Source organism: Lepidochelys olivacea, assembly GCF_965140295.1.
Source record: "Lepidochelys olivacea isolate rLepOli2 genome assembly, chromosome: 2".
NCBI classification, from domain to species: Eukaryota; Metazoa; Chordata; order Testudines; family Cheloniidae; genus Lepidochelys; species Lepidochelys olivacea.
The window spans coordinates 16,385,829-16,409,875 of NC_140412.1; the positions used below are offsets into that span (position 1 = coordinate 16,385,829).

The 24,047-nt window shown below is 43.9% G+C and overlaps 1 protein-coding gene across 1 annotated transcript in view; it reads right to left on the reverse strand.

Annotated features, from left to right (window-relative positions):
• TG (thyroglobulin) overlaps nt 1-23,711 on the reverse strand; it is a 197,897-nt gene extending 174,186 nt beyond the window's left edge. Inside the window, exons 1-10 of the mRNA XM_084619139.1 lie at nt 23,654-23,711; nt 21,457-21,616; nt 16,875-16,981; nt 15,305-15,448; nt 13,934-14,119; nt 9,069-10,133; nt 6,654-7,241; nt 4,150-4,392; nt 3,586-3,723; nt 2,148-2,225 (exon numbers count right to left, since the gene is read on the reverse strand). Coding sequence (XP_084475265.1) covers nt 2,148-2,225; nt 3,586-3,723; nt 4,150-4,392; nt 6,654-7,241; nt 9,069-10,133; nt 13,934-14,119; nt 15,305-15,448; nt 16,875-16,981; nt 21,457-21,616; nt 23,654-23,696 — 2,752 coding nt within the window. The 5' untranslated portion in view covers nt 23,697-23,711. The remainder of the gene's footprint in view (nt 1-2,147; nt 2,226-3,585; nt 3,724-4,149; nt 4,393-6,653; nt 7,242-9,068; nt 10,134-13,933; nt 14,120-15,304; nt 15,449-16,874; nt 16,982-21,456; nt 21,617-23,653) is intronic.
• Nucleotides 23,712-24,047: the final 336 nt, after the last annotated feature.

Genomic DNA, 24,047 nt, shown 5'->3' on the forward strand with positions numbered 1-24,047 from the left:
TTTTTCAAATTTTATGTCTCCTGGCAGAAAACTCAGTATTATCAGCCATGCAATATGGAAAGACCAAATGTGTTTCACCCAGTTTAAAAGTGGGAAAAGTAACATGGTTCCTAGATATTGAAAGAATTTGAGAGGTCCTACAGAAAAGGAATGCATCTCAGATGCAAAAGAAATTACACTCTGTTGAAACAAATCTATAGCCACCTAAGTTTTCATTATTATCAGTGTTCTGCAGACCATGCCACCTGCAAGTTCACAACAAGAGCAGTGAGAGAACTCAAATCTGTATACTCCAAAAGCTTATGCCTTTTCCATTCGAGTTACAACCCCCATTCAGTAAAGCACGTAAGCACATGATTACCTTAAAATATGTGACAAGTCCCATTGAAGTCAGGGACCTACTCACGTGCTTAAAGTTAAACACATGCTTAAATGCTTTGCTACATCAAGGCCAAGAATTGCTATTTGATGTTAGCAGTAAAGGGCCTCTGAAGCTCAGCAGAGCATCCCAACTCCGTGCAATAGAGTGCAGGAGTGCACATACACATTAGCCCAGTTAATCACACTGTAGATTCAATTTCTGAGGAATAAAGTAAAAGACTTCCTTGAAAAAAAACACATCCATTCCTAAATTCTATCAAGCAAAAGGGTAAATGTAGAAGTCAAATATTGCAGATTTTTTAAAAGGGCTTCAGAAGAGATCCTGGCAATTACAGGCCACTGAGCCTAACTTCAGTACCGGGCAAATTTGTAGAAACTATAGCAAACAACAGAATTATCAGATACAGAAAAACATTTGTTGGGAAGAGTCAGTTCTACTTTTGTTAAGGGAAGTCATGCCTCACCAATCTATCAGAATTCTTTGAGGGAGTCAACAAGCATATGGATGAAGGGTGAGCCAGTCAATATGTGGACTTGGATTTTCAGAAAGTCTTTGACAAGATCCCTCACCAAAGGCTCTTAAGGAAACTACGTAGCCAACTGATAAGAAGGAAGGTCATCTCAAGTATCACTGATGGTTGAAGATAGGAAACAAAAGGTAGGAATAAATGGCCAGTTTCACAATGGAGAGAGGTGAACAGTGGGATCCCCCAAGAAATCTGTACTAGGACCTGTGCTGTTCAACATACATATTAGTGATCTGGAAAAAGGGGTGAACAGAGAAGCAGCAAAGTTTGCAGATGATACAAAATTATTCAGGACAGTTAAGTCCAAAGGAGACCTTGAGGAGTTACAGAAGGAACTCACAAAACTAGCTGACTGGGCAACAAAATGGCAGATGAAATTCAACAGTGATAAGTGCAAAGTAATGCACATTGGAAAAAATAATCCCAACTATACATATACATAGATGGATTCTAAATCAGCTAATTACCACTCAAGCAAGCGATCTTGGCGTCACCGAGGATAGTTCTCTGAAAACATCTACTCAGCGCAGCAGTGGTCAAAAAGGCTAACAGTATTTTAGAAACCATTAGGAAAGGGATAGAAAATAAAACAGAAAATATCATAATGACACTATGTAGATCCATGGGGCGCACAATACTTGGAATACTGTGTCCTGTTCTGGTCACCCATCTCAAACAGGAAAGAGTGGAACTGAAAAAGGTTCAGAGAAGAGCAACAAAGATGATCAAGGGTATGGAACAGCTTCCATATGAAGAAACTAAAAAGAGCAGGGCTGTTCAGTTTAGAAAGAGGGGATATAATGGAGGTCTATAAAATCATGAGCCATGTGGAAAACAAGTGAATAGAGAAGTGTTATTGATCCTTTCACACAATACAAAAAACAGGGGTCACCCAATGACATTAACGGGCAGCAGGTTTAATACAAATAAGAGGAAGTACTTTTTCACACAACGCATAACTAACCTGTGGAACTCATTGCCATGAACCAGGAACCCAATATGGCTGTTCTTACGTTCTAAATAGTCTGCCAAATATTTGAGACAGACACACACAGTTCATCTAGCTACAAAACAAAACATCTGTCTTCCCTTTGCTTTCTTTTATGAAGGTTTTTTTAAAAAAACAACCTTGTGTTATGCTATATGTGATTTACTAAAAATCTCAATTAAAAAAACCTAAAATATATGCATGTGTCAGCTAAGAATAGGGAAAATTGTAGGAAGAAAAGATTAACTTACATTTTGGGAAGTGTGCTGAGCGTATGATCAGAGAATCTGTAATATAGCGTCCCCTTTCATCCACACACCAGCAGTGACCTAGGCAAGAAATAGCAGCAGCCGTACATTAGAAAAATGTATGTCCCTTTCCTTTGTTATTATTATCACATGCTGATCTGAACTGCAGGAGGATTTTGTTGTTGCTGGCTGGAATACTGAACACAGCCCATATGGCAGCATCACCATGAAAACAATATAATGGCTAGTTCCACAATCCAGATCAGTGAAGAGCAAGCTGGGTGAATTTTTTGGATGAATAGTTTATTCACCAAAATAATAATAATGCAGTTTTGGGTCCACCGAAATTATTTGTGAATTCAGGACAAATTCAGCTAATAGTTTCCTCCAAAAAATAGAAATATTTGTTATAAAAAAGTTGAAACATTTAGCGTCAACGTTTTTTAAATGAAATGTTTTGATTTTTTGCTTAGAAACAACATTTTGTTTCTAAATTTAGCTAGATTATTTTTAACAGGATAAAAATACCCACAGAATTAAACAAAACAAAACCTAAAAAAAAATATTTGGGGGTTGAACAAAATGTTTCTTTGCACCTAAAATTAATTTTTTTTGTCAGTTGTTCATTTTGGCAAGAAAAACCAAAAAGTTTCCAATTTCTGCATCAGGGCTCTGGTTTGTACTTTAGCTGAAGATTCAGGGTATTTCTTATTGTATTCGGTCCAGCACATTTTTTGAAGAGTAAACCACGTGATCAGCGCACAAACACATTGGGCTCAGTTAACCCACAAGACTTTACTGGAATCACTTGAATTATTATAGCGCAATAAGTCGGGTGAAAATTTGGCTGATTGCCTGTAAGGTTTATAAGAAAATTAATTTTCAAAATAACGCAAGTTCAGAATATTATTTCCGTTGTTGCTGTATGAACATGCAACACTCAGTCTGGCCAAGCTGCAGTCAACAATGGGCCCAATGTCAGGGGAAAAGGGGACTCTAAGCCCAGCTAGAGCTGAGCGGCAGCCGAGCCATTCCCTGCCACAATTTAGATTAGCCTAAAGATGGTTCTAAATTACTTCAGGTAAAACAGACCTCAAGGGGCTATTTGATTGCCTTCCCATATCTGGCCCCCAGGAATACTCCCTACACTTGGAAGGGTATGGGTGATAAAGCCCGGTATGCCAGCCTTATTGCTACCCAGGGATTCCTCACAACAGAGAGCCAGAGGGGCAGAATTTGGCCAATTATCTTCACGCTGCATCCATAGTCTTTCTCCTAGCAATGCAGATATATATTTAAAATAACATGCAGCAAATATACTTTTGGTTAAGAAATAACTTGTGATGTTATTTCTTCTAATTTTATTATATTATATGTCAGTCTGACCTGCCTTTACTCATCTCAGCAAGAAGCAGTGAGTATTTCACAAGTGATGCCTCACCAGTACTCTTGTAGCATTGGACCGGTTCCCAGTTCCCCAGGCCATCACACTGGGGAATGTAAGGATGAAATCCCAGGAGCGTAGCTTGTCCAGCAGAACCTTTTGAAGTAAAGTGACTCCGCCAGTAGAAACGCAAGGCTATAAAAAAATAAACAAACCAGGATATTTTGGATGTGGTCAAATTCCTTATACCCATTCCTCAAACGGATGCTATTTAAAAATGCACATGTACGACACCCTACTCTATTCCCTTTATTTAGAAGGGGAAATATTACAAAGACACTGGGAAATTTAATGAATGGGAAATGTCCAGATTCTAATGTCACCCGCTGTGCTACATAAGAAAAAGGGTCAAACTCAGCCCTGATGTAAGCAGTTGAAACTTCATTAACTCTGATGGATTTACATCCACTTTCAGCAAAGCTGACTTTGGCCTACAGAGCTCCAGTACAGACAGATCATGTTTGGGGCTAGTTTGTGCACTACTCCCCTTTAAGCAAAAGCCCTGTTCTCCGAAGGTTTACTTTCAACCAATTTTACCAACTTCTACTCCTCCCAACCTACTTGATTGTGCTGCCAGTCGGACTGCATAGTCACTTCCTGCCAACAGCTTTTCAGAGAATGCGTTCCCTGATTGAAAGGTCTCCGCAAAATGAAGAAGATCGTTGTCTGTTAGTCGAAGTCCTTTTGCCATTAAAAAGCTCTGTCCCAAAGGAATGTGGGAGCCATTCGAAGCTAGGATGAGTTGTTCTGTTTCATCAATGAACTGCATAGCTTCCTTCTTTACACTTTCGCATGCACCAGGGCCTGTACGTACAGCAAAGGGTTGTTTTAGTAACCTTTATCTTACTCCAGTAAAGATTCACACATTCATATTCAAGAGTCTCTTACTTAACATTTCTTATTTCTTTCTATATTTACTTTGGTTTGCATCAGTTAAAAGAAAAATCCTCTGTACACACACGCCCCGAAATAAGTGATCAGTAAGAGTTATTTATTATTATTCTTTATTGTATTAAGCATGACCCAGAATGTGCTAGGCTCCATGTAAACAGGCAGAAAGTCTCAGTCCCTGCCTTGAGTCAGTTAACACAAAGGTTGGGAGAAAGGATACAACATACAAGCTAAGTGTCCAAGGTGATGACTGGCATGTGGTCTGTCATTTGCATTTTCTATACTTTGTCTTTTACTCATTTCTTGTAGACAGGCATACTGTGAACAGGATCCATGCAAGCTTCTCTGCAACTATATCTCTGTGTTAATCTAATATCTCCCTTCTTCCAGTCCTGCCCCCCCAAACCCATAGTTGAGTTTTTGTGTGCTCTTTCCCGGATTGGAAGTTTTCCACCCTTTGTCCTTTCCTCCACGCACTTGAAGAACTAAGATGGTGATTCTAGTTCCCAGGGCTATCTCACAGCTCATCTACCCAAGTGGTGCAGTGCAGAACGCCACTGCTTTGGTAGCAACATGATATATAGGTGGGCATAGTCCCCAACTCCGTGAGTGCTCCAGCCCTGGAGCACCCACGGGAAAAAAATAGTGGGTGCTTAGCATTGATTAGCCTCATTGATAAGCTCCTTCCCCTCACCGACAGTGCTTCCCACCCGCTGGTGGGCCCCACTGACCAGTTCTTCCCCCTCCCTCCCAGCACCTCACGGCTGCCATGATCAGCTGTTCAGCGGTTTAGCGGAGGGAAGGGGGCAGGGCGAGGGCAGGGTGCGCTCAGAGGAGGGGGCAGAATGGGGTGGGAAAACGCAGGGCAGGGGCAGGGCACAGGCAAGAAGAGTCGGGGCAGGGCATGAGCAGGAAGAGGCAGTGTGGGGGTGGGGCCTTAGGGGAAACAGTGTTGTGGGGGCAGGGCCTGGGACGGAGCAGGAATCAAACACCCACCCTGGGAAATGACAAAGTCAGAGCCTGTGCAGGTGGGATTTTCAAAAGCATTCCTCGCTGGCCTTTCTCTTCTCCCACTGACTTCCATGGGAGTTTTGCCACTGAGTTGATGGGAGTGGGATTAGGTCACGGCTGTGTGCTTTTGAAAATCCAGCCCATCTATCTAGGTACTTACATGGTCCTCATCACTGCAGCATCCGACTATACCATGCTAACTAAAGCCCTAAAATCAGGAAAGTATTTGAGCATGTGTTTGACTTTAATCACATGCTTAAGTCCGATTGGTCTCAAAAGGACTTAAGCACATGCTCAAGTGCTTTCCTAAAGAGGTTTGCTTTTCTGAATCAAGCTGATGGCATAAAGACACTGAGTAATAAGAATGGCAAAGAAAATTCCTCTGACCTTACTTTATAGTGCTTTTATTTTATCATTAACATAATGTTTGTATGATAAGTTCACGTAACAAATCGCTTTCATAACTTGCATTTATTACCTCCTTAAGACCCACACCCATCTCTACTTGCTCAACTCCTTCTCATGATCTGTGTTTTGATTGTGTTCAAATTCCAAAAATGGTAACTATTATAAAATCTACTTGACCCTGGTATAAGGCTGTCTGTCATTTTTTTCCACAGAAAGGATTTGCTGTATTTTATTTCTCCATGTTACGTTCACAGCATACACACTCAGAGCTAGAAACAAAACATAAATACTCTCCCGGAAAGGCTGCAATTTAATACTACTTCATTTTTTAGAATCCGGAAATCTAACACACAACAATCAATGGAGAGAGCGAGCGAGAGAGAGAGCAGGCTGATACCTAAGGCAGAAAGGCACAACTCAGTCCATCTTGGACCCAACTGGGTCTTTTGCAGACTGACTGCAGAAAACCCAGATTTCATGCTTGCCTAAAGAGTTCCCTAGCCTGCAAGCAGAAGCAGGAAACCTCTTGAAACTTAAAGTGATAGCTTGTCATTTGAACAGTTTTCAATACACCACACTCCCTGATACTAAAGTTGGGGCAATCTATTCTTTTCCAAAAGACAGCTGTTTGCTAGCGGTGACTGTGGAATCAATGGGTCCTTCCCTGAGTCAGTAAGTTTCTACTTTGTACTTCTCTAAATGATTTTTTCTTACTGGAGTAAATAAAGAATGAGAAACTCTGTCATGTTACTTACATGCTGGGATCCTGTTTGCCTCAGCCTTAGTTCCTTGCAGTTCTTCTCCCTTGCTGTCAACACACCAACACCTGCGCAGTTCAAAGTGGCCTAAAAGGGCATTGAAATCAGTGTAGGACCCCGGGTAATGGGTGACCTGACCATGCAGAAGCTGCCAGAATGTATATGGATCCAATAAAATGTTCTCTGACACAACTGTCACATTGCCCTCCAGCACTCCAGGGGGAAGAGCAGCAAAAGAAGAATACTTGGCCAGTGCTGGGAAGATATTCTGGTGGCCAGCCACATACAAGCCTTTAATAAAGGCTGCAAAGCCTTGGGAAGATGATTCTTTATATTCAAGTAGTATGTTCAACAGGTCAATAACAGGCAGAGTTTTGCCTTCGTTATTCTGGGTGATCCACCTTTGGTACCATTCAAAAGCTTGCTCAGGGGGGCCATTGCACTGCACCTGTCTCCAGTTACCGTTGGTGTTGCATTGTGGGACGTAAACACTGGACAGCTGAGATAGCGCGTGTGGGTCTGACAACAGTAGCTGCACCGTCTTTAGAAAAACTTGAGCAGCAGTTACTTGGCAAGCACTTGGACCTAGGGAAAGGAAAATATACATTCAACCATCTCAGGAATGCACCATAGGTATGTGATGCAAGCTGACTTGAACTTGGTTACTTTGCAAACACATTTAGAGAAATTGCTTATTGCTGCTAATAATTAGTATGACTATTTTGGGGCAATTATTATTATTTGTCCCATTATTAAAAGAGGACCAAATCCTGAGGTTTTTACCCAGGGCCAGATTTTCAAAGGCATTTAGGCACCTAAAGATGCAGGTAGGCACCAAATGGGATTTTCAAAATTACCTAACGAGGTGAGGTACCTACCTGCATCTTTAGGTACCTAAATACCTTTGAAAATCTACCCTCCCATCCTTATTCAGATAACTCCCGCTGGAGTAAAAACCAAGTGCCATAGATACCATTGGGAATACTTGTGTAGCAAAGTGCTACTGAACGTGTTCACCCCAATCTAAAAAGAAATTTCAACTCCTAGCCTCACTTCTCTCACCAACTAAATTTTACAGCCATTTGTAGGATGTACTTTCAGCCCTCAAACAAAGCACAGACGTCAGTTTGTCTCCTTTGGAGGCCACAACTGCCATCAGGGCCAAATCTCATTTTGTTAACACTTGCTAGTGGCTCAATGAAAACAGCAAAATGTAACAGCACGTCTCTTTGAGTCCAGCAGAGCATTATGAGCCTAAAACACCAGTGTTCCATGCTCTCCCCTGGCTATGGTGCTGTTTGCTTCTGATTGTGGGCCAAACAGGTAATAGATTGCAATCAATGAACCCCTAAATGCTGCAGGACATAGTTATTGAGATCTCTCTCTCCCCGTTTGGACCATCATGGCAGTGAAAATCTGCCCGCTGCTTTGCTACTGTTTTCTGCTGCTGAACTCTCCACAATGTGCAGCAGGTTATTCTCAATAGGGGCCTGGGCCTCTGGGACCAGCTTCCTCTGCCCATCTGCCATTAGTCGAGCCCACTAAGCTTTAGGTGTCAATATAAGACCTCTTTTTTTAGCCAAGGCCCTTCACTCTGCCACTGTATCATATTAATAGAAGAGCAGAGGGGGGCTGTTATTACATTTTACAGGCTTATGCCCAGTGTCATACTTAGGCATAAGAACATCTAACCATCAGATTCAGTTATGATGAAAATCACTATATAAGAGACAGGTAACATTTGACACTCAATGTTTTGACCTGAATGTGGGACCCACATTAGGTGTTTTGGCCTTTGTCCCCTTTAGTGGCTGGTGCACACATGAAGTTAATGTGTTTCCTACAGCTAGCAGTCGAGGGACACAGTCTTGTAGTTCAAGTAATACCAGCACACAGTTTTAGCTCAGAAGGTGGGTCAAAGGCAGTTGCATGGATTATTTTGTCCCACAAGAAAAGCAGCTTTCCACCCTACTGAAAGGCAGGCTATTCTAGAGACAGTGAGCAGAGCATGATGTATCAATTGCATGGACTCACTGGGTTTCATGGTGACTAGCTATACCGCTCACACTAGCCACAAGGACATCAGCAGGGGCAGAACTCAGAGACATGCTCATTAACAAGAACAGAGCTCACATCTTTCTGCTCTGAATGTGCAGGCCCTACACCCACTTGTGCGAAGGGGGACTCTTCCTTATCTCTAGAAGTATCTGAGGATACGGTATTCTCTGTGATCCCCCAACCACTAGAGGGCTACATGAACACGTGCTGAACCACTTCTGATTCTTTCCACCAGAGGGCAGTGGTGCTCTCACATACTAGCCCATATATCGAATAAGAGGAGAAGCAGCATGAACAGCAGCGCAATCCCTACCAAAAAATAAACCCTTCTAAAGCACCAGTCCCCAGACTTACACTGCATGGGTTCCCCAGCTTTTCTTGTTGTTCCTGGAATAGCCCTGCCTTCCAAATCAACACAGATGCAATTCGTTCCATGGCACTGGACTGGTAGGAAGTCTCCTTCCTTGGTACAAGAGGGAACAAACAGATCAGACCCTGCAGGTTGGCTTTGTTTCAAGCTTTGCAGACTTTCCCTTTGCTTCTCACATGCAGTGGGACATCTTGGACGTTTGCCTTGCACTCTTGAGCCTGGGACTTCCTTACCCCGTGAGTCCACACACCAGCACGTGGCTGCATAGCACTGAATTTCCTCATACCTCCCCTCCTTGGTGCACGTCGGAACAAACAAATCCATGGGCTGCTCGGTGCAATCTTTGGACTTTAAAGCCATTTTTACCACCTCACCTAAATCTTCAGCGATGTTTTCAGGGACAGAAATAACATGTTGTAAAAAGGCAAAAAACTCGGGAAGTTCCAGAAGAGAAGCAAGAAATTCCACCCCATTCTGATTGTTCTGTAAACTAACTGTGCGGCCAAAGCTGTCCACAAGAGGTTGACTCAAATTGAAGCTCTCCTTTGATGTTTCCAGTGACAGCCCCTTGGGACGTTCTGCAAAGCCTCCTCCATTGTCCATTTCCATCAAGCTTCCCTGCTGGAAAAACTGGCCAATGCTGAATTTCCCTCTAGTGCCGAGCGCTCCTGTAAAGTTAAACTGGATCAGGTTCTTCAAGAACTTTCCTCCAAACAGGTTTTCTTGGAAGCGCTTTGGGTTGGTGGTGAACCGAAGGGCAACCCGAGCTAATTGTCTTGATGGAAACATCTCTCTGACAACATCACTGAGGATGGATTCTAGTGCAAACAGCTGGCTGGCATCCTGCTTTTCTGTGATAGGAGATAGCAATCCAGAGTCCACAAACAACTCCTTGAAGGAAGGAGGGCAAGCGCTCGAAAACCTGTCTATATTCTCTGACTTCATATCTGGGGTGTCGAATAAACTGTGCTGACTGAAGTGCCCAACGGGTCCATAAAAAAGCCTCGACAGAGCCTGCTGTCTCTCTGAGGCACATGCTCGATCTTCACCTGGACACAGGAAAACAAGGAGACAAATATTTTGGAGTTGGTGACATAGAATGAGCTGTCACATGGGGGGGGAAATCCCCAAGCAGATGATTCCATCAACCAATCTTCTCAGAGGCTGGTGGAAGTAGGAGGGTTGTGGGGTCGGTCTATATAAACCAGACCCAGCTCATTCTGGGGGCGGGGAGAGAGAGGAGGAGAGGCAGCATCCAAGAAGACAGAGAGGTGAAGGAGGGCTAAAGGAAAAACAGCCCCAGGAAGGGGCAAGAAAAGAGGCAATCACTCTGGGGGAAAAGGAAATGAGTTTGGGGAGGGTAGGGCACCGGTTGGGACTAGCCTCCCTAGGAAACTGTGGACTTGCCTGAGAGGTAAGTGAACTAATGGGGAAATGGGACTAAAGACTTTGGGTGTAGATGATTATAAACTAAATACTGACACACCCCTTTTCTAAGTACTCCTTCTCTCCCCAATCCCGACCCCTTTCTGTGGTGGTCAGTCACCAGGCAATGGCTTGGTGACATTCAGAGCTGTAGGATTTGGGGCTTAGCTGGAGGGCCAAGTCACGGTAGTGATTGTTTGCTGAACTCCCTGGGGCAGGTGAGAATCCACCGTCTCACAAAGATCCTAGAACCCACAGTATTCATTGTTAGTGTTCATGGCAGCCTCTGCTGAGGCCACAGGGACTAAACTACCATTTCATCTCTAGAGCCGAAGGCAGACTGGAGGCACATGGGTGGGGTAGCTTGCACAGGTCCTGCACATGTTGTACCTGCTTTGTGGATAAACATTTCGGTCCTTTAGGCTATCAATCCAGCAACTTGTCCGAGATTCTCTGGTCAATGTCCCCATGCCAGACCCTCGTTTTGAACTTTTAACCCTCACTCCTGTTCTTGTTTTTTCATTTGTTGTCCCCCAGGTCATGTGACCCTCCCTTCCCCTGAAGGAGTGGGCCTTTAGCTCTGGTGGGATCTACCTACTACCTCCTAGGATTCCAGTAGGCCAGTCCCTTGATGGAGGATCTGTGCTTGCTGTCCCCTTCTGGTTCCCCCATTTGCATCCTCTAGCCTGCACTCCCGTTCCTGCTTTTGGATTCTCTCCCTTAATTTGTTGATCCTTGTCCTTTTGTAGTGTTGGATCATATTAAAGAAGTTCTGTATTAAAATCACAAATGAGTTTGATTCCCCAGAGTTTCAATTCCAGGGTATTACTAATTAAGAGGTCTCTGGGTTTTTGGTACTGTTTCTCTCCCTCTATGTGTGAAACTTGCAAGCTGCTAATTGTGTTAGTACATTCTAAGACAGAGTCTGTTCTCAAAGCAATTCACAGAGAGAGAGACTCAAAGCAATACTCTGTAACAACAGAAACAGCACCCAGAGACTCCCCGCCCTTTTGTTGTATTAACAGTTGTGATTAAAATAGAGATAGAGGATGGATGCGGATGGATGCTTGGTGTGGATAATAACTGAATGATCAGAGAGGTGCCAGCCTAAGAATCCAGTGTCCATGGGCTGAAGAAGGCGTCAAGTGGAAATAACCAGAGGACCCCCGGAGGGCAGACTGGAATCCACCCAACAGCCTCAAGAATGGGAGAACCAAAGAACAAGATAACATCTAGCAGCACGGAGCCATCAGGAATGTGCCATCTGCTGATTGATTCAGCAACAGCATGATGAAGCAATTCCCATAGACTGGCATAGGAAGAAATTCCTATAAAAATAGGCTCTAGAAAGTGAGAACTTTGGGGTCTGATTCTGCAAACCAACGTCCAGGAGCATCAGATGAGCATCTGACAAGGCCCTGCTCCCTCCTCATGTCCAGGCCACCTGTCCAGTGGCTTGGCATGAGCAACTCTAAGGCTGGTAACTATGATAACAACCTTGCAGAACCTGTGTGTGTGTGTTTGTATGAATGAATGTGTGAATAAATAAGAGATTGAATGGAATGTTATAGCTATAACTAACTGCTTACTATGATTCTTTCTGTATTCACTATAAACGTGGTATTTTGCTTTTTTCCCTTTAATAAGATCCTGCTGGTTTTTATTTTATTGGTATAACAGTAACTCTTCCTCTTCCTTATTTTTAGTGGCTATTTGCATTACTTTTCGGGGAGGTCCTTCAAGGGATCAAATAGGCCAGCACCTTTCACCAATACAAAATTCACATCCCCAAAAATGTCAATAAGAAACAAATACATGCTTCTTAAATGCTCTCCCCTCCCCTCATTGAAGCAAATCACACCAGCATTTAAAGAGAAGACAGTCTGCTTGACAACACACTACTGTAATATCAGAAAGTGGTAGATTAAAAAAATGCAATGATTGTATTGCATGTGGCTGCTAGAACAGTCTCCCTAAGACTATATCCGTGTGAAAATTCCTTTTCAGTGGTTCATTGGCAGAACCTCCAATTTCTCTGCTTAGATTTCCTGAGTCTGCCAAAAAAAAATCTGCATAGCTGAGTTTCAAGCAGCTTCAAGTTATGTCACAAAAACCCATCAGCAGATCTCAGAGGAGCACAGTCAGAGAGAAAACAACCAGCCCCGCCAGATGCGGAGGCCTCTCAGAGGCTCTTTCACAATATCCTTGCTCGTCAGCCTTGAAGGCATGCAAACATTTTCATTTTACAGTAAGCCCATCTTTGCCTAAAGATTATAGTGACTCTGGATCATGAGTGACACCCAGAATTGATTGTTTCTTTGTCTACATGGCATAACTATGTCTAGTAGACAGAAAACTAATTTTTCCGAAGGCTGCCTGTGTTAAGTCTTTGTAGCCCCAACCCTCCAGCATGAACCTGAACATTTAGGCATTTCTCTCCAGAATGAAGGGTTTTAAACAAATCCTTCCCTGCCCATCTGACCCCTTTAACATTTTCTGCTGTCATCTTCCATTTTGGTCTCCAGTTTGATGCATTTTTTTCCTTAATGAAATCTCCCTCGTTTCATGACATGGCAGCTCACACACCTTTTCTTCATTTGCTTCTATGGGATTTGGCAACCTTCATGGTCAAGTAAAACAGGGACAGAAATAGGGAACAAGGTGGCTGGAAAGAGACCAATGCAATGCACCCCCACACTAGAGGCATCACAGAAGCAAAGCACCCCCACACCAGAGGCATCACAGCAGAAAAAGAGGGTTAAACCACAAGTGCAGTGTCACCAACACTCGCAATTTTGTCACAAGCCTTGTGATATTGGGTGTTTTTCTTAAAGTCTGAGCTCTTGGAGTCAGGTGAATCTCAGCTTCTATTTTAAAACAAATGTAACTTTCTAGTTGTCATAATTAGGGGAAAATGCTTGAAAATCTGAACCCAAAAGGAGCCAAAATCAGGAGGTCAAATAAAAGGAACCCACCATTTATTGTTTTTAAAATCTAATGAATTTTCAGTGCCAGATTCATGATTTCTGAATGCTTGGGCTTGGCAATACTGAGAAGAGAACTGGTGCTGCACCTTTCACTCAGGGAACACTCCCATTTCAGGATAAAGGCTAGGAGAGAGGGAGGCTGACATGAGGTCCTGGATAGGGGGCTATCACTGGGTTGGGTGGGCAGGAAGTGAAGTCTATTTGGTGGTGCTGATGTTCTCTCACAGGACAGTGTATTGTGCAACTGTGGGGCCAGAGAAGAAAAGGGGTGGAGAGAAAATAGAAGCCTGCAGGAGATTTTGACAATAACTGTGGTATTTTGTCCCAGAATCTAACAAATCTTCCAGGAGGTCTGAGGAGGATACATAATGTGCGTTTGTACACCTTATGTGAAAATTAGTGCTGGGAATTTATTACTATATCACTCCAATACATACCACAAGTCGGGAGCTGCCCTTGCCTCCTTGTTCCTTGGATCTCTCGCCCCTCAGGGTCCACGCACCAGCACGGCCCTTCCTGCTCACACTGCACTGGGGCATAGTCCCCATTATCCTCACAAGACGGACTATAAGCATGTCTGAAGCGAATGGCTGCAAACCTCTCAACCTCACATTTAGAAGGGCCTGGAAGAGAAACACTGCTGGTTAAGGATGAAAAGTGTTAAGTGTTGGAGCAAAACTGCATTCAGTCCTGGTTCTGTCATGTCTGAATAACTCCTTGACAATTGTTCAGGGAAGGCCCCGATGCTCAGGTTTTTTTAAATTGTTAGAATTACTTCCTCAAAGTAAACGATACAGACTAAAACTTCAACACATTTTTCAGCCATTTTAATAGCTATTGCATAACTGTAAATCCAGTAATTTCTCATTCAGTGGGCAATGGTGCAGGGCTACACAAGCATTTGCTTTTAAAGTGGATTTAATGGTAATGAATGGTACCAAGTGGATGGACAGAGTATACAATCTCTCTTTATCCATGCAATGGGTCCAGAGTAGGCAATGGCAATATGAGCCAGTCCCACATTTTCTTACCCTGGGCCTGGTAGGATGGTATTTGCATTTCCTGGACAGGACAATCCCAAGTCTCTCTGCTGCAAATATTAAGAAGAATGCTGTCTGTGCTGTGGACATCTGTACATTAGGAATGGATCCAAGGCCACCAACTCATTTTACATCTGCCAGAGGGTATATAATGGTCTATACCTGTACCAGCTTTAGAGGATGATGTAAAACTCCCATCATGCACCTACCCACTTGTAGTACAGTGTCTTAGCACATGCGATCAAGCCTCTCTCTAGTGGCTGTTACGGTGCTAGAGGTGCTGAGAGTCCGTGCTTTGTTCTCTGTTGACAATTGTCATGTCTGAATATATGCAGTCAGGGTCTGTTTCACAATGCTAACCACATGAGAGGGAAAAATTCCTTCCTGACCCCAAGAATGATCATCTAACACTGAAAATATGAAAGGCAAAATGATTTCCGTGTAGCCGAAAGAATACCTGCTTCATAGAATCATAGAATATCAGGGTTGGAAGGGACCCCTGAAGGTCATCTAGTCCAACCCCCTCTGCTTCAGTACAGAGGCATAACACTCTCATGCTGAGTGCGTGTTACAAGTCCCACACTGTGCCTGGTCTGCAGAGCCCCAGCTAAAGAGGCTTAGGTCTTCATTTCAAGTAGAAGCAGCTCATGCTTTTAGTTCTGGAGGTTCCTGGTTCAGTCCCCAGTGTGCCAGCCAAGAGAGTGGTGATCACACTTGCATTCCAGAATTCTTGTGTCACCCATGGGACTCCAGTCTGGTGCTACTTACATCTGAACCTGCCAGAGGTCGCTAGCTGCACCCCTAGAAACCGTCTCTGCAGAATCCGATAGATGCTTGTCTCAGTAAACGTGTGAGCAGGTTGCAATGAGGTGAAAACTGTATCATAAACTTCCTCAAGCAGCAATTCCAAGCCTGTGAGAGAAGAGAGCCTTTCAGCACAGGGGGGCATTTTAAAAAGAGAGTCTTCATCTGCCATTCATACACATCTGAGAGGTGACAGAAATGGATGCCTCCTACCAGACAAACATCAACTCTTCCATCAGTCAAACTATGAGGCTAGATGATGGACATTTGCTCACACAAGTAGCTCCACTGAGCTAAAGGAGACTATTTGTGTGAGTAAGCGCCTACCTAAATGAATAAGGGCTGCATGATCTACCCCAAAGGGGCTGGGTTGAGCTGCTTTGTGATAGCTAAGCAAGCTGTAACTGTGTATGGGTGACTGGACATACAGTGTAAGAATCACAAAAATGTAGAGCTGGAAAGCACCTCAAGAGGTCATCTAGTCCCTAACCCACCCTGAGGCAGGACCAAGTAAACCTAGACTACCCTTGACAGGTGTTTGTCTAACCTATTCTTCAGTGATGGGGATTCCACAACCTCCTTTGGAAGCCTATTCCAGTGATTAACTACACTTATAGTATGAACGTTTTTCCTACTGTCTAATATTTTTACCTAAATCTCCCCTGCTGAAGATTAAGCTGTTTACTTCTTGTCCTACTTTCACAGACTTGCTGGGGCCCATCCTCTTTATAACAGACTTGCTGGGGCCCAGGGCACCGTCCTCTTTATAACAGACTTGCTGGGGCCAGGGCAGAAAGCCGAAGCCCCACTGCATGGAGCTGAAGCCCGGGGACATGAGCCCCACCACTTGGGGCTGAAGCCGAAGCCTGAGCAACTTAGCTTTACAGGGCCCCCTGTGCCATGGGGCCCCGGGCAATTACCCTTCTTGCTACCTCCTAATGCCAGCAGAAAACCAGTTGTGGTGGCACAAGTAGGCCATGGAGTTTTTATAGCACTTTGGGGGAGGGAGCGGGGGCTTAGAAAGAAAAAGGTTGAGAACTCCTGCTCTACAGGGAAGGGAGTAGTTCAGTCTCCAGGTCCATTCAGTTCTGCACCTCTCTGCTGAGATTGCCAATGAGATGGCCGGTTGGAAGGGTGGCTTTCTGATATGCAACCAGCCCAGTAGGAACTGGACTATTGACAGAAGGGACTCAACAACAACGGGAAAATGACTTTTGATCACAGCTAAACTGGGCTGGGCAATGCAACCGAGGAAGATGCCAACCTGGGTTGGCCAATGCAACTGATGATGCTGGGGTCAGCCACTCTCTTAATGAGAAAATGTAGCTAGTAATATCCATCCTTGAGTGATCTTGCCACAGATATGTATCTGGTGACAATCGGCTGCTGTATCCGCTCACGGATGACTCCAGCTTAGCCCTTAGCTTTCTCACTGAAACGAAGCTGCGGCCCTTGTGTTTGTTCATTATCTACCCTTCTTTGAGGAATTCTGAGTCCCGTTGCTAAGACATACCAGATTTTGGAAGGCACTTACCAGTCTCTGCTAATTCCCGCCCCAGACTGTCAGCGCAGTAACAGTACCCAGAGACCTCTGGGAACATGCTTCTGAAGGAGCTAAATGTCTGGAATGCATCTGGGAACCTAAAAGGAAAAGCAGCGGGTTATGAAGTGGAAAGTTCATGGTGATCCTTTGACAATAACAAAGAAAGCACATTCTTCTCCAAACTCCCACTGCAGGGATCACAGCACAAAGGCATTATGGCACTTCTGGGGCTAGTTATGTCAACCCTACTCCACTGTGATCCAAATTTTAGTGTTTACTTTTATTAACACGGCCTTAGGCTATGGAGCAATGTGTCCTGGCTCCTCACAGATCAGGATTAGTCCAAGATTTGCCTTGTTCACTATAGGCTACAAGAGTTTATACATGTGTTTCCTCAACAAATGAGCCTAAGCACCATCGTTCTGGATAACAGAACCCAATGAGCAAAGGGCAATGAGGTCATTTCTTGGACTGATTTCAGGCCATTTTTAGCCTTATTAGCACCTAGTGTACTACAATGATGAAGGTGGTAGAAATGCTGACAGATAATTTTGGATCCTGGTTCAACCTTTGAAAGCGCAGCAAAAATTGTAAAATATGTATCAGTGAGGCAAACGTAATTACGAATACCCACTCATTAGCAGCTTTCCACAAAGCCACACAAGATGGCAGAAAGCCTAAACAAAGAGGTTGTTTTCCCCCCACACATCTGCTTTCCACACTGAATTAAGCATGGAACAGCAAATAAAAACTAACACTAATCTGTTACATTATGAAAACATGGGTCAATGGATTAAAAGAAAAGTTTATTTTTTAAACATATTACAAGTGAGACTGACTCTTATTTCTGGAGATCAAAGGAGCTCTGGATTCTTTTAACATATTCAAGTAGTGACGATAGCCAGATTCCAGCAAAGGAATGATTTAAGAAGGAAACTTAATACGGTCAGAGTTGAAAAAAACATCTGTGTGATCTTAGCTGACAGATATATCAGGGCTTCTTCAAGCAAATAGAAGATACAACATTCTAGGTTCAGGTATTATGGCAAATGAAACAGTTTCCCCATGTGTTAGTGCAATGAGATTAGCATTATACATCCATGCTCATATTCCTAAATGTGGTTTAGGCACCCAACTCCCAGCTGTGTGCAGTTGTGTGATGAAATCCAGTAAAGGGCTGTGAAATTCACTACCAAAGAAGTAAACAGAATCAAATAATCTAGTCAGGCTTTTCAATAATGATGGATGCTTTTATAAGCAGAAATAATGTATTACACCCTTAGATATCATGGTGATTCGTGCTGTATAAAAACGTGAGACAGGGTGGATGGAGGGGTAGATAAATACTGGACTGCACCCTGGGATACTGGTCAGGGATGTTGCACAAAGGGAGTTTGAAGCTCCTCTTTGAGCTCCCCTGGTCCTACTGCAGCTGTATACAGGGCTGGTCCCCCATGCTGTAGCTCATGGATACTACAGTAGCCTTGGGGCTGCTCTGACTAACATCAGGCTGCAACATTCCCAAGAGGCCAAATATACAGCCAAGTATCACTCTGGCATAGGCCATGCTTCCAGAAGTGAGATGGGAGGAGAGATGTAAGAGCCCCATGTCAGCTTCACACCACAGATGATCACTCATACTCCACTGGCTGGTTAAATCATCTTTGGGACCCCTTTACACTGGTGTTGCTGCCACACCCCAAGAGAGAATCTGCCCACTAACAATAAAGTTGGCGTGATAAAAGAAGAGCAATCAAATCTCATGCCCCAGGACATAGCTGGATCGTTATTGGGGTAAGGAAGAAATTCAGTAAATAAATTATTAAGGCCAGAAGGGACCTGTATGCTGATCTTGTCTGGCCTCCTGCACAGCACAGGCCAGAGAATTCTGCTCCTGTCCCCCATGTACAGAGTGGCACAAGTGACTTGGTGCATTGCTGGTGCTTTCAGGTTCCTCTTAAGCACCAAGCTTTGGTCATTTTCAGAAGAAAGGTCACCACACTTCTTCAACCAATGGTGTGCTCTTGTGTGGCACGTCCTCTGTTCTTATGAGAATAGTGTGACTAAATGCAATGGGAGTCTTCTAGTCGATTCAGGTTCTTATACCGTGCCTATCACCATGGCATCTGAACCTGTACGGCTTTCAAACAGGCTACTGGGTAAATACATTTCTGCACAGGATTTTCTTTTAATAATTCAATTTGAAAAATGGACTACACACCAAATTATGCCATGTGTAATGTGTGGATAGACACATGGTTATATCCTCGTATCGGTCATTTCTGTCCTGAAGTCAGAATATGACAAAATAAAATGCAAAAAGTACAAATCGGGCCCACATAAGAATGCGTCTAGGACTGCATGCACCCAGCTTTGAAAATCCACCCCTTACAGTCTCTGTTCCTTTTTTTACCATTGTTCCCATTATTTGCTTGTTCTTGTCCAGCAGTGGATAATGACAAAATGGCCAAGATCTTAGCTCTTATACCCTGTCACAAAAATGGCTGAAGCAAATGTGTGAACTGTGGCCATGTTCGTGTTTCTGTCCTGTGTGTTCTGAGACGGGAGCAGATGTAAAGAAAATGGAAAAGTAAAGGAGATAAACACAGATTTATTGGTATCATCAGGGGTCTTGGCTTACATTGTTATTCATTTTTCAGTGATTCTAAGAAAGCCCCCTTTTACCATCAGACTGTGCAGCTCCAATTGTATCTACCATTTACTGACCACACCCAGTGTCAAGAAAAGTGGCTGAGTTGTGTTCTGTACCTCAACAACCAAACAACACAGAGAGGCAGAACCTTCATGGAGCTATGACAATTTACAGCAGCTGAGAGATCTGCCCCAGAATCTTTACTGCGGAGGAAATGATGTGGGAAGCAGAAAGAAAATAGTTCTCAGCTCTCCAACTCTTACCTTTCTATCTCCAGATTTTGTGCTGCTGCTCATCACCACAGCATCTGAGCAACTTCCATGGAAAATCAATAGCAACAGCGAAGTCCCTCACGGACTTCTTGAGTCCCTGGCTCCTCTCCTTATTATGCTTGGAGTAGGGTTTCTGGGTTGATTTTATTTACTTCCATTCTTGTAAGGTTGATCTGTTTCAGGGTAATTTTGATTATTGTGGCTGGGGGTTTTTTAGGTAGAAAAGAATGTTCATGTCTTGAGTATCATTCTTAGGGTGCAAAGGAATGATAACCCAGTGGTTAGGGCACCATGTCTTGGAAGACCTGGGTTCAAGTCCCTGTTCTGCCACAGGCTTGTTGTGTGACCTTGGGCAAGTCACTTAGCCTCTCTCTGTCTCAGTTCCCCATCTGCACAATGGGGACAACAGCACTGCCCTACCTCACTGGGGTGTTATGAGGATAAATACATTAAAGACTGTGAGGCGCTCAGATGCTGTAGTAACAGTTGTCTATGTAAGTTCCTTAGAGAGAAGGGTAGAAAACTGGAAGTAAAAACAATCTTGCTTAGATTTATACGGTGATATGGAAGCTATTCAAACCCAGTCCTGAAGCCACTTTCCAGGCAAAACTCCCAATGGGAACAACAAAATGTCATTTTAAAGCATCACTTTCTTCACTCTAGTTGCCTTTTTGGTAGTCCATACCCACCAGCCAGCTAGTGACACAGACACATTATCCTTCACTTACCAAAATAGCCTCCTCTGACACATTGACAAATTTGCACCAGGCACTTGGCCTGCCTTGCAGTACTTTTATTTTTGCTTAAATTAAATTAAAGGCCAAAACTCTGAACAAGAAGATTCAGTGGAACAGGCTTTAGCCAGAAGTGAGGCATTAGGTTTACTTTACTGCCCTCTAGTGGAAAGAGACAAGCAATGAGTCTGAAGTCCTGACTATTTAGCCTCACTAGAGAGAGGCAGGCAAAACTGTTTCACAGAAAAACTGGACTCCACTTCAGCAGCAGCTGTGCAAAAAGAGAGCCGCTCCCCCCGCCCCCGTGTTTTAATGTTTTAAAGCCCACCAACGGCCTGCTTCAGCCATGAAAGAGCCCTGGCCTCTCTCTGTATTCCTCTCTGCACCCTCTGTTCATCTCCCACTGGCTGACTTGCTGCCATGCCCTTTCCTGAACCCTCACCACCGTGGATGCAAGAGCTTCTGCACTGCTACCCCTGAGAGCTGAAACAGCCTCCTTGTATTTTTCCTCCTCACTGGCTCTGCATCTGTGTCCCGTTCTCCAGTGGGAACATCGTTCATCTCTTATCCGTCCCCTCTTAATTTCTCTCTCCCGCTGCTCTGATCTAGCTCGTTCATTGCGTTATTTCATTCTGTACGGTGAGGGCTGCCTTGGATGACAGACACTGCACAAAAGACAATCACACTGAGGTAGCTGAGAGTGCGTAAGGATACTCTGGTTCTATGGCCTGTGGGGTTGATGAGCTGGCTCTGGTTTTTAAAGCACAAACGGCTACTGAGGAAACGAACATATGTCTATTCGCTTTTGGGAAACAGACGACCCATCAAGCTCCTACAGCTGGAATGTGCAAGGAGGTAATGACTCACAGAGGTCTGCGGAATTGCCACTCAGTTGCAGAAATGTCTGCTCCTACCTGTTATAACTGTGAACAAGATCAAAGACCATCATGTCCGTCATGTTGACAAATTTGCACTGGACAGGCAAAAATTCTCCATCTGCTGAGCACTGTGGTGGGCTCTTTTCCCCAACTCCATGCAGAATGCGACGGTCTCGGATCTCGCAGCTCCCTGGACCTGACAGAAAACAAGTATCCACTGTCATGAATTCACCTTCCCACGAGTGCCCTTCACCTTCTCTTTGTTAAGCGAAATAGATTGGGCTCCTTGAGTCTGCCAGTATAAGGCAGGTTTTCTAATCCTTTCTAATCATGAATTGTGGACACCTGAACTGGACACAGTATTCCAGCAGTGGTTGCACCAGTGCCCAATATGCCTCCGTCAATATACGTAAATAGGAATAAAATAACCTCCGACTTGAGATTCCCCTGTTTGTGCATCCAAATATCACATTCGCACTTCTGGCCACAGTGTAGCACCTGGGAACTCATGTTCAGCTAATTAGCTCCCCCATCCCATCCCAAACTCGTTTTCAGAGACATTGCTTCCCAGGATAGACTCTCCCCATCCTGTGAGTATGGCCTATGTTCTTTGTTTCCAGACGCATACATTCACATTGAGAACTATTCAAAGGCATATTGTTTGCTTCAGCCTGTAGTAGGAAGAGAGCCTGAGACATAAGCCCTTGTATCAGAGACCTGGTGTGAGGCCTGGGCTAAAGTAGTGGCCAAGCTTTGCTGATATAAAGCAAAGTTAAGTTGTGAGCAAGAGGCAGGCCCTGCTCACAGGATCTGGCAAGAACAGGGCTGATATTGCAGAAATACACATTCCTAAGTAGTGCTAGGCACTCACGTAAACACATTCCAGAAGGGCGGTACCAGAACGCCTCAATACCAAACACATTCACCAAAGATAACAGGAACTTGCTGACCCATCCTAAAGATAAGCATGATGGATAGAAATGTTTTGATTGAGCCAATAGGTATAAGGCAACAGGTGGCACCCAGATATGTCAGAGGGGCAATACGTAACTCGTTCGTATCGGTGTATAAAGAGGTATCTCAGAGGGAGTGTCTTTGGCCAGTCTAGGGGGGGAATGAAAAGTGCCGCCATTCACTGAGCTGTGCCAATTGTCATGGGCATACACATGCTAGTGTAACTGTAGACATTGATCCGGGGAGCTAGGACCGTGGTTTGTCGACAACAAACCTGGCCAGGTGCCTTCGTACCTTAACAGATCTTGTGGCCATTGGCTGGTTCGCTCGAGGTCTGCCGTGCCAGCTGTCTGCGCAGGGCTGGGGGCAGCACACAGAGAGAACACACACACACACATATGCAGCCAAACACCTGACAACACAGCCCAGTTTGCCAAGCGAACCACACCACTCTGTATCACCGACCTGATACATTATTTACCACTCTTCCAATATTTATGTCATCTGCAAACTTTATCAGTGATGATTTTTTGTTTTCTTGCAGGTCACTGATGAAAATGTTGAATAGTGGAGGGCCAAAAATAGATTTCTGTGGGACCCCCACTAGAAACACACCTGAGCAATGATGATTCCCCATTTACAATTACATTTTCAGATTTATCAATCAGCCAGATTTTAATCCATTTGATGTATGCCATGTTAATTTTATTTGTTCTCGTTTTTTAATCAAAATGTCATGTGGTATGACGTCAAAAGTCTAAGTATATTACACCAACACTAGTACCTTTATCAACCAAACTTGTAATCTCATTAAAAAAAAAGATATCAAGTTCATTTGACATGATCTATTTTCTATAAATCCTGTTAATTTGCATTAATTTTATTACCCTCCTTTAATTCTTTATTAATCAAGTCCTGTATCAGCTGCTCCATTATCTTGCCTGGGACCAATGTCAGGCTGACAGGCCTACAATTACCCATGTCATTCCATTTACCCCTTTGAAATATTGGCATAACATTAGCTTTCTTTCAGTCTTTGGGAACTTTCCCAGTGCTCCCAGGCTTATTGAAAATCAACATTAACAGTCCAGCAAGCTCCTCATCCAGCTCTTGGATTCAAGTTATCTGGACATGCTACCATCATCCCATGATTTGGAAAAGACAACCCTGAAATTTCCTGGCAGCCAAGCTTATGACCTGCCATTCATCACATACAAGCTTTTTATTTCCCTTCCTCCAAACATGAAATCAAATCCACATTTTGTTGAACTTTACTTACATTGCATTGGCTTCCCCGTCTGCCTTGTGCCGTAAATCTCCATTCCTTCAGAGTCCACACACCAGCACTGCCCCGGCCCCACATCACACTGCACTGGGTCAAACTCCCCTGAATTCAAGCACTCTGGGACGTAGGAGGTGCTGCTGCTGTTGATGTAATGACTTACCAAGATCTGCTGTTTTTGGAGCTGGCAAAAGGATAAACCTACAATACCAAAGAGGCATCATTGGCGGAAGGTGATTGCTGGGCACAAAACCATTTATTTTTCTAGAGGACATCTGAGTTTTCTCTGGGCCACATTGAGACCATGAATTTGTTCTGTCGCTCAGCCAGGTTTGCCTAGGAGAGTGATCAAATATTGCAAGAGAGCCTGGGATAAATTTCAGATTAAACT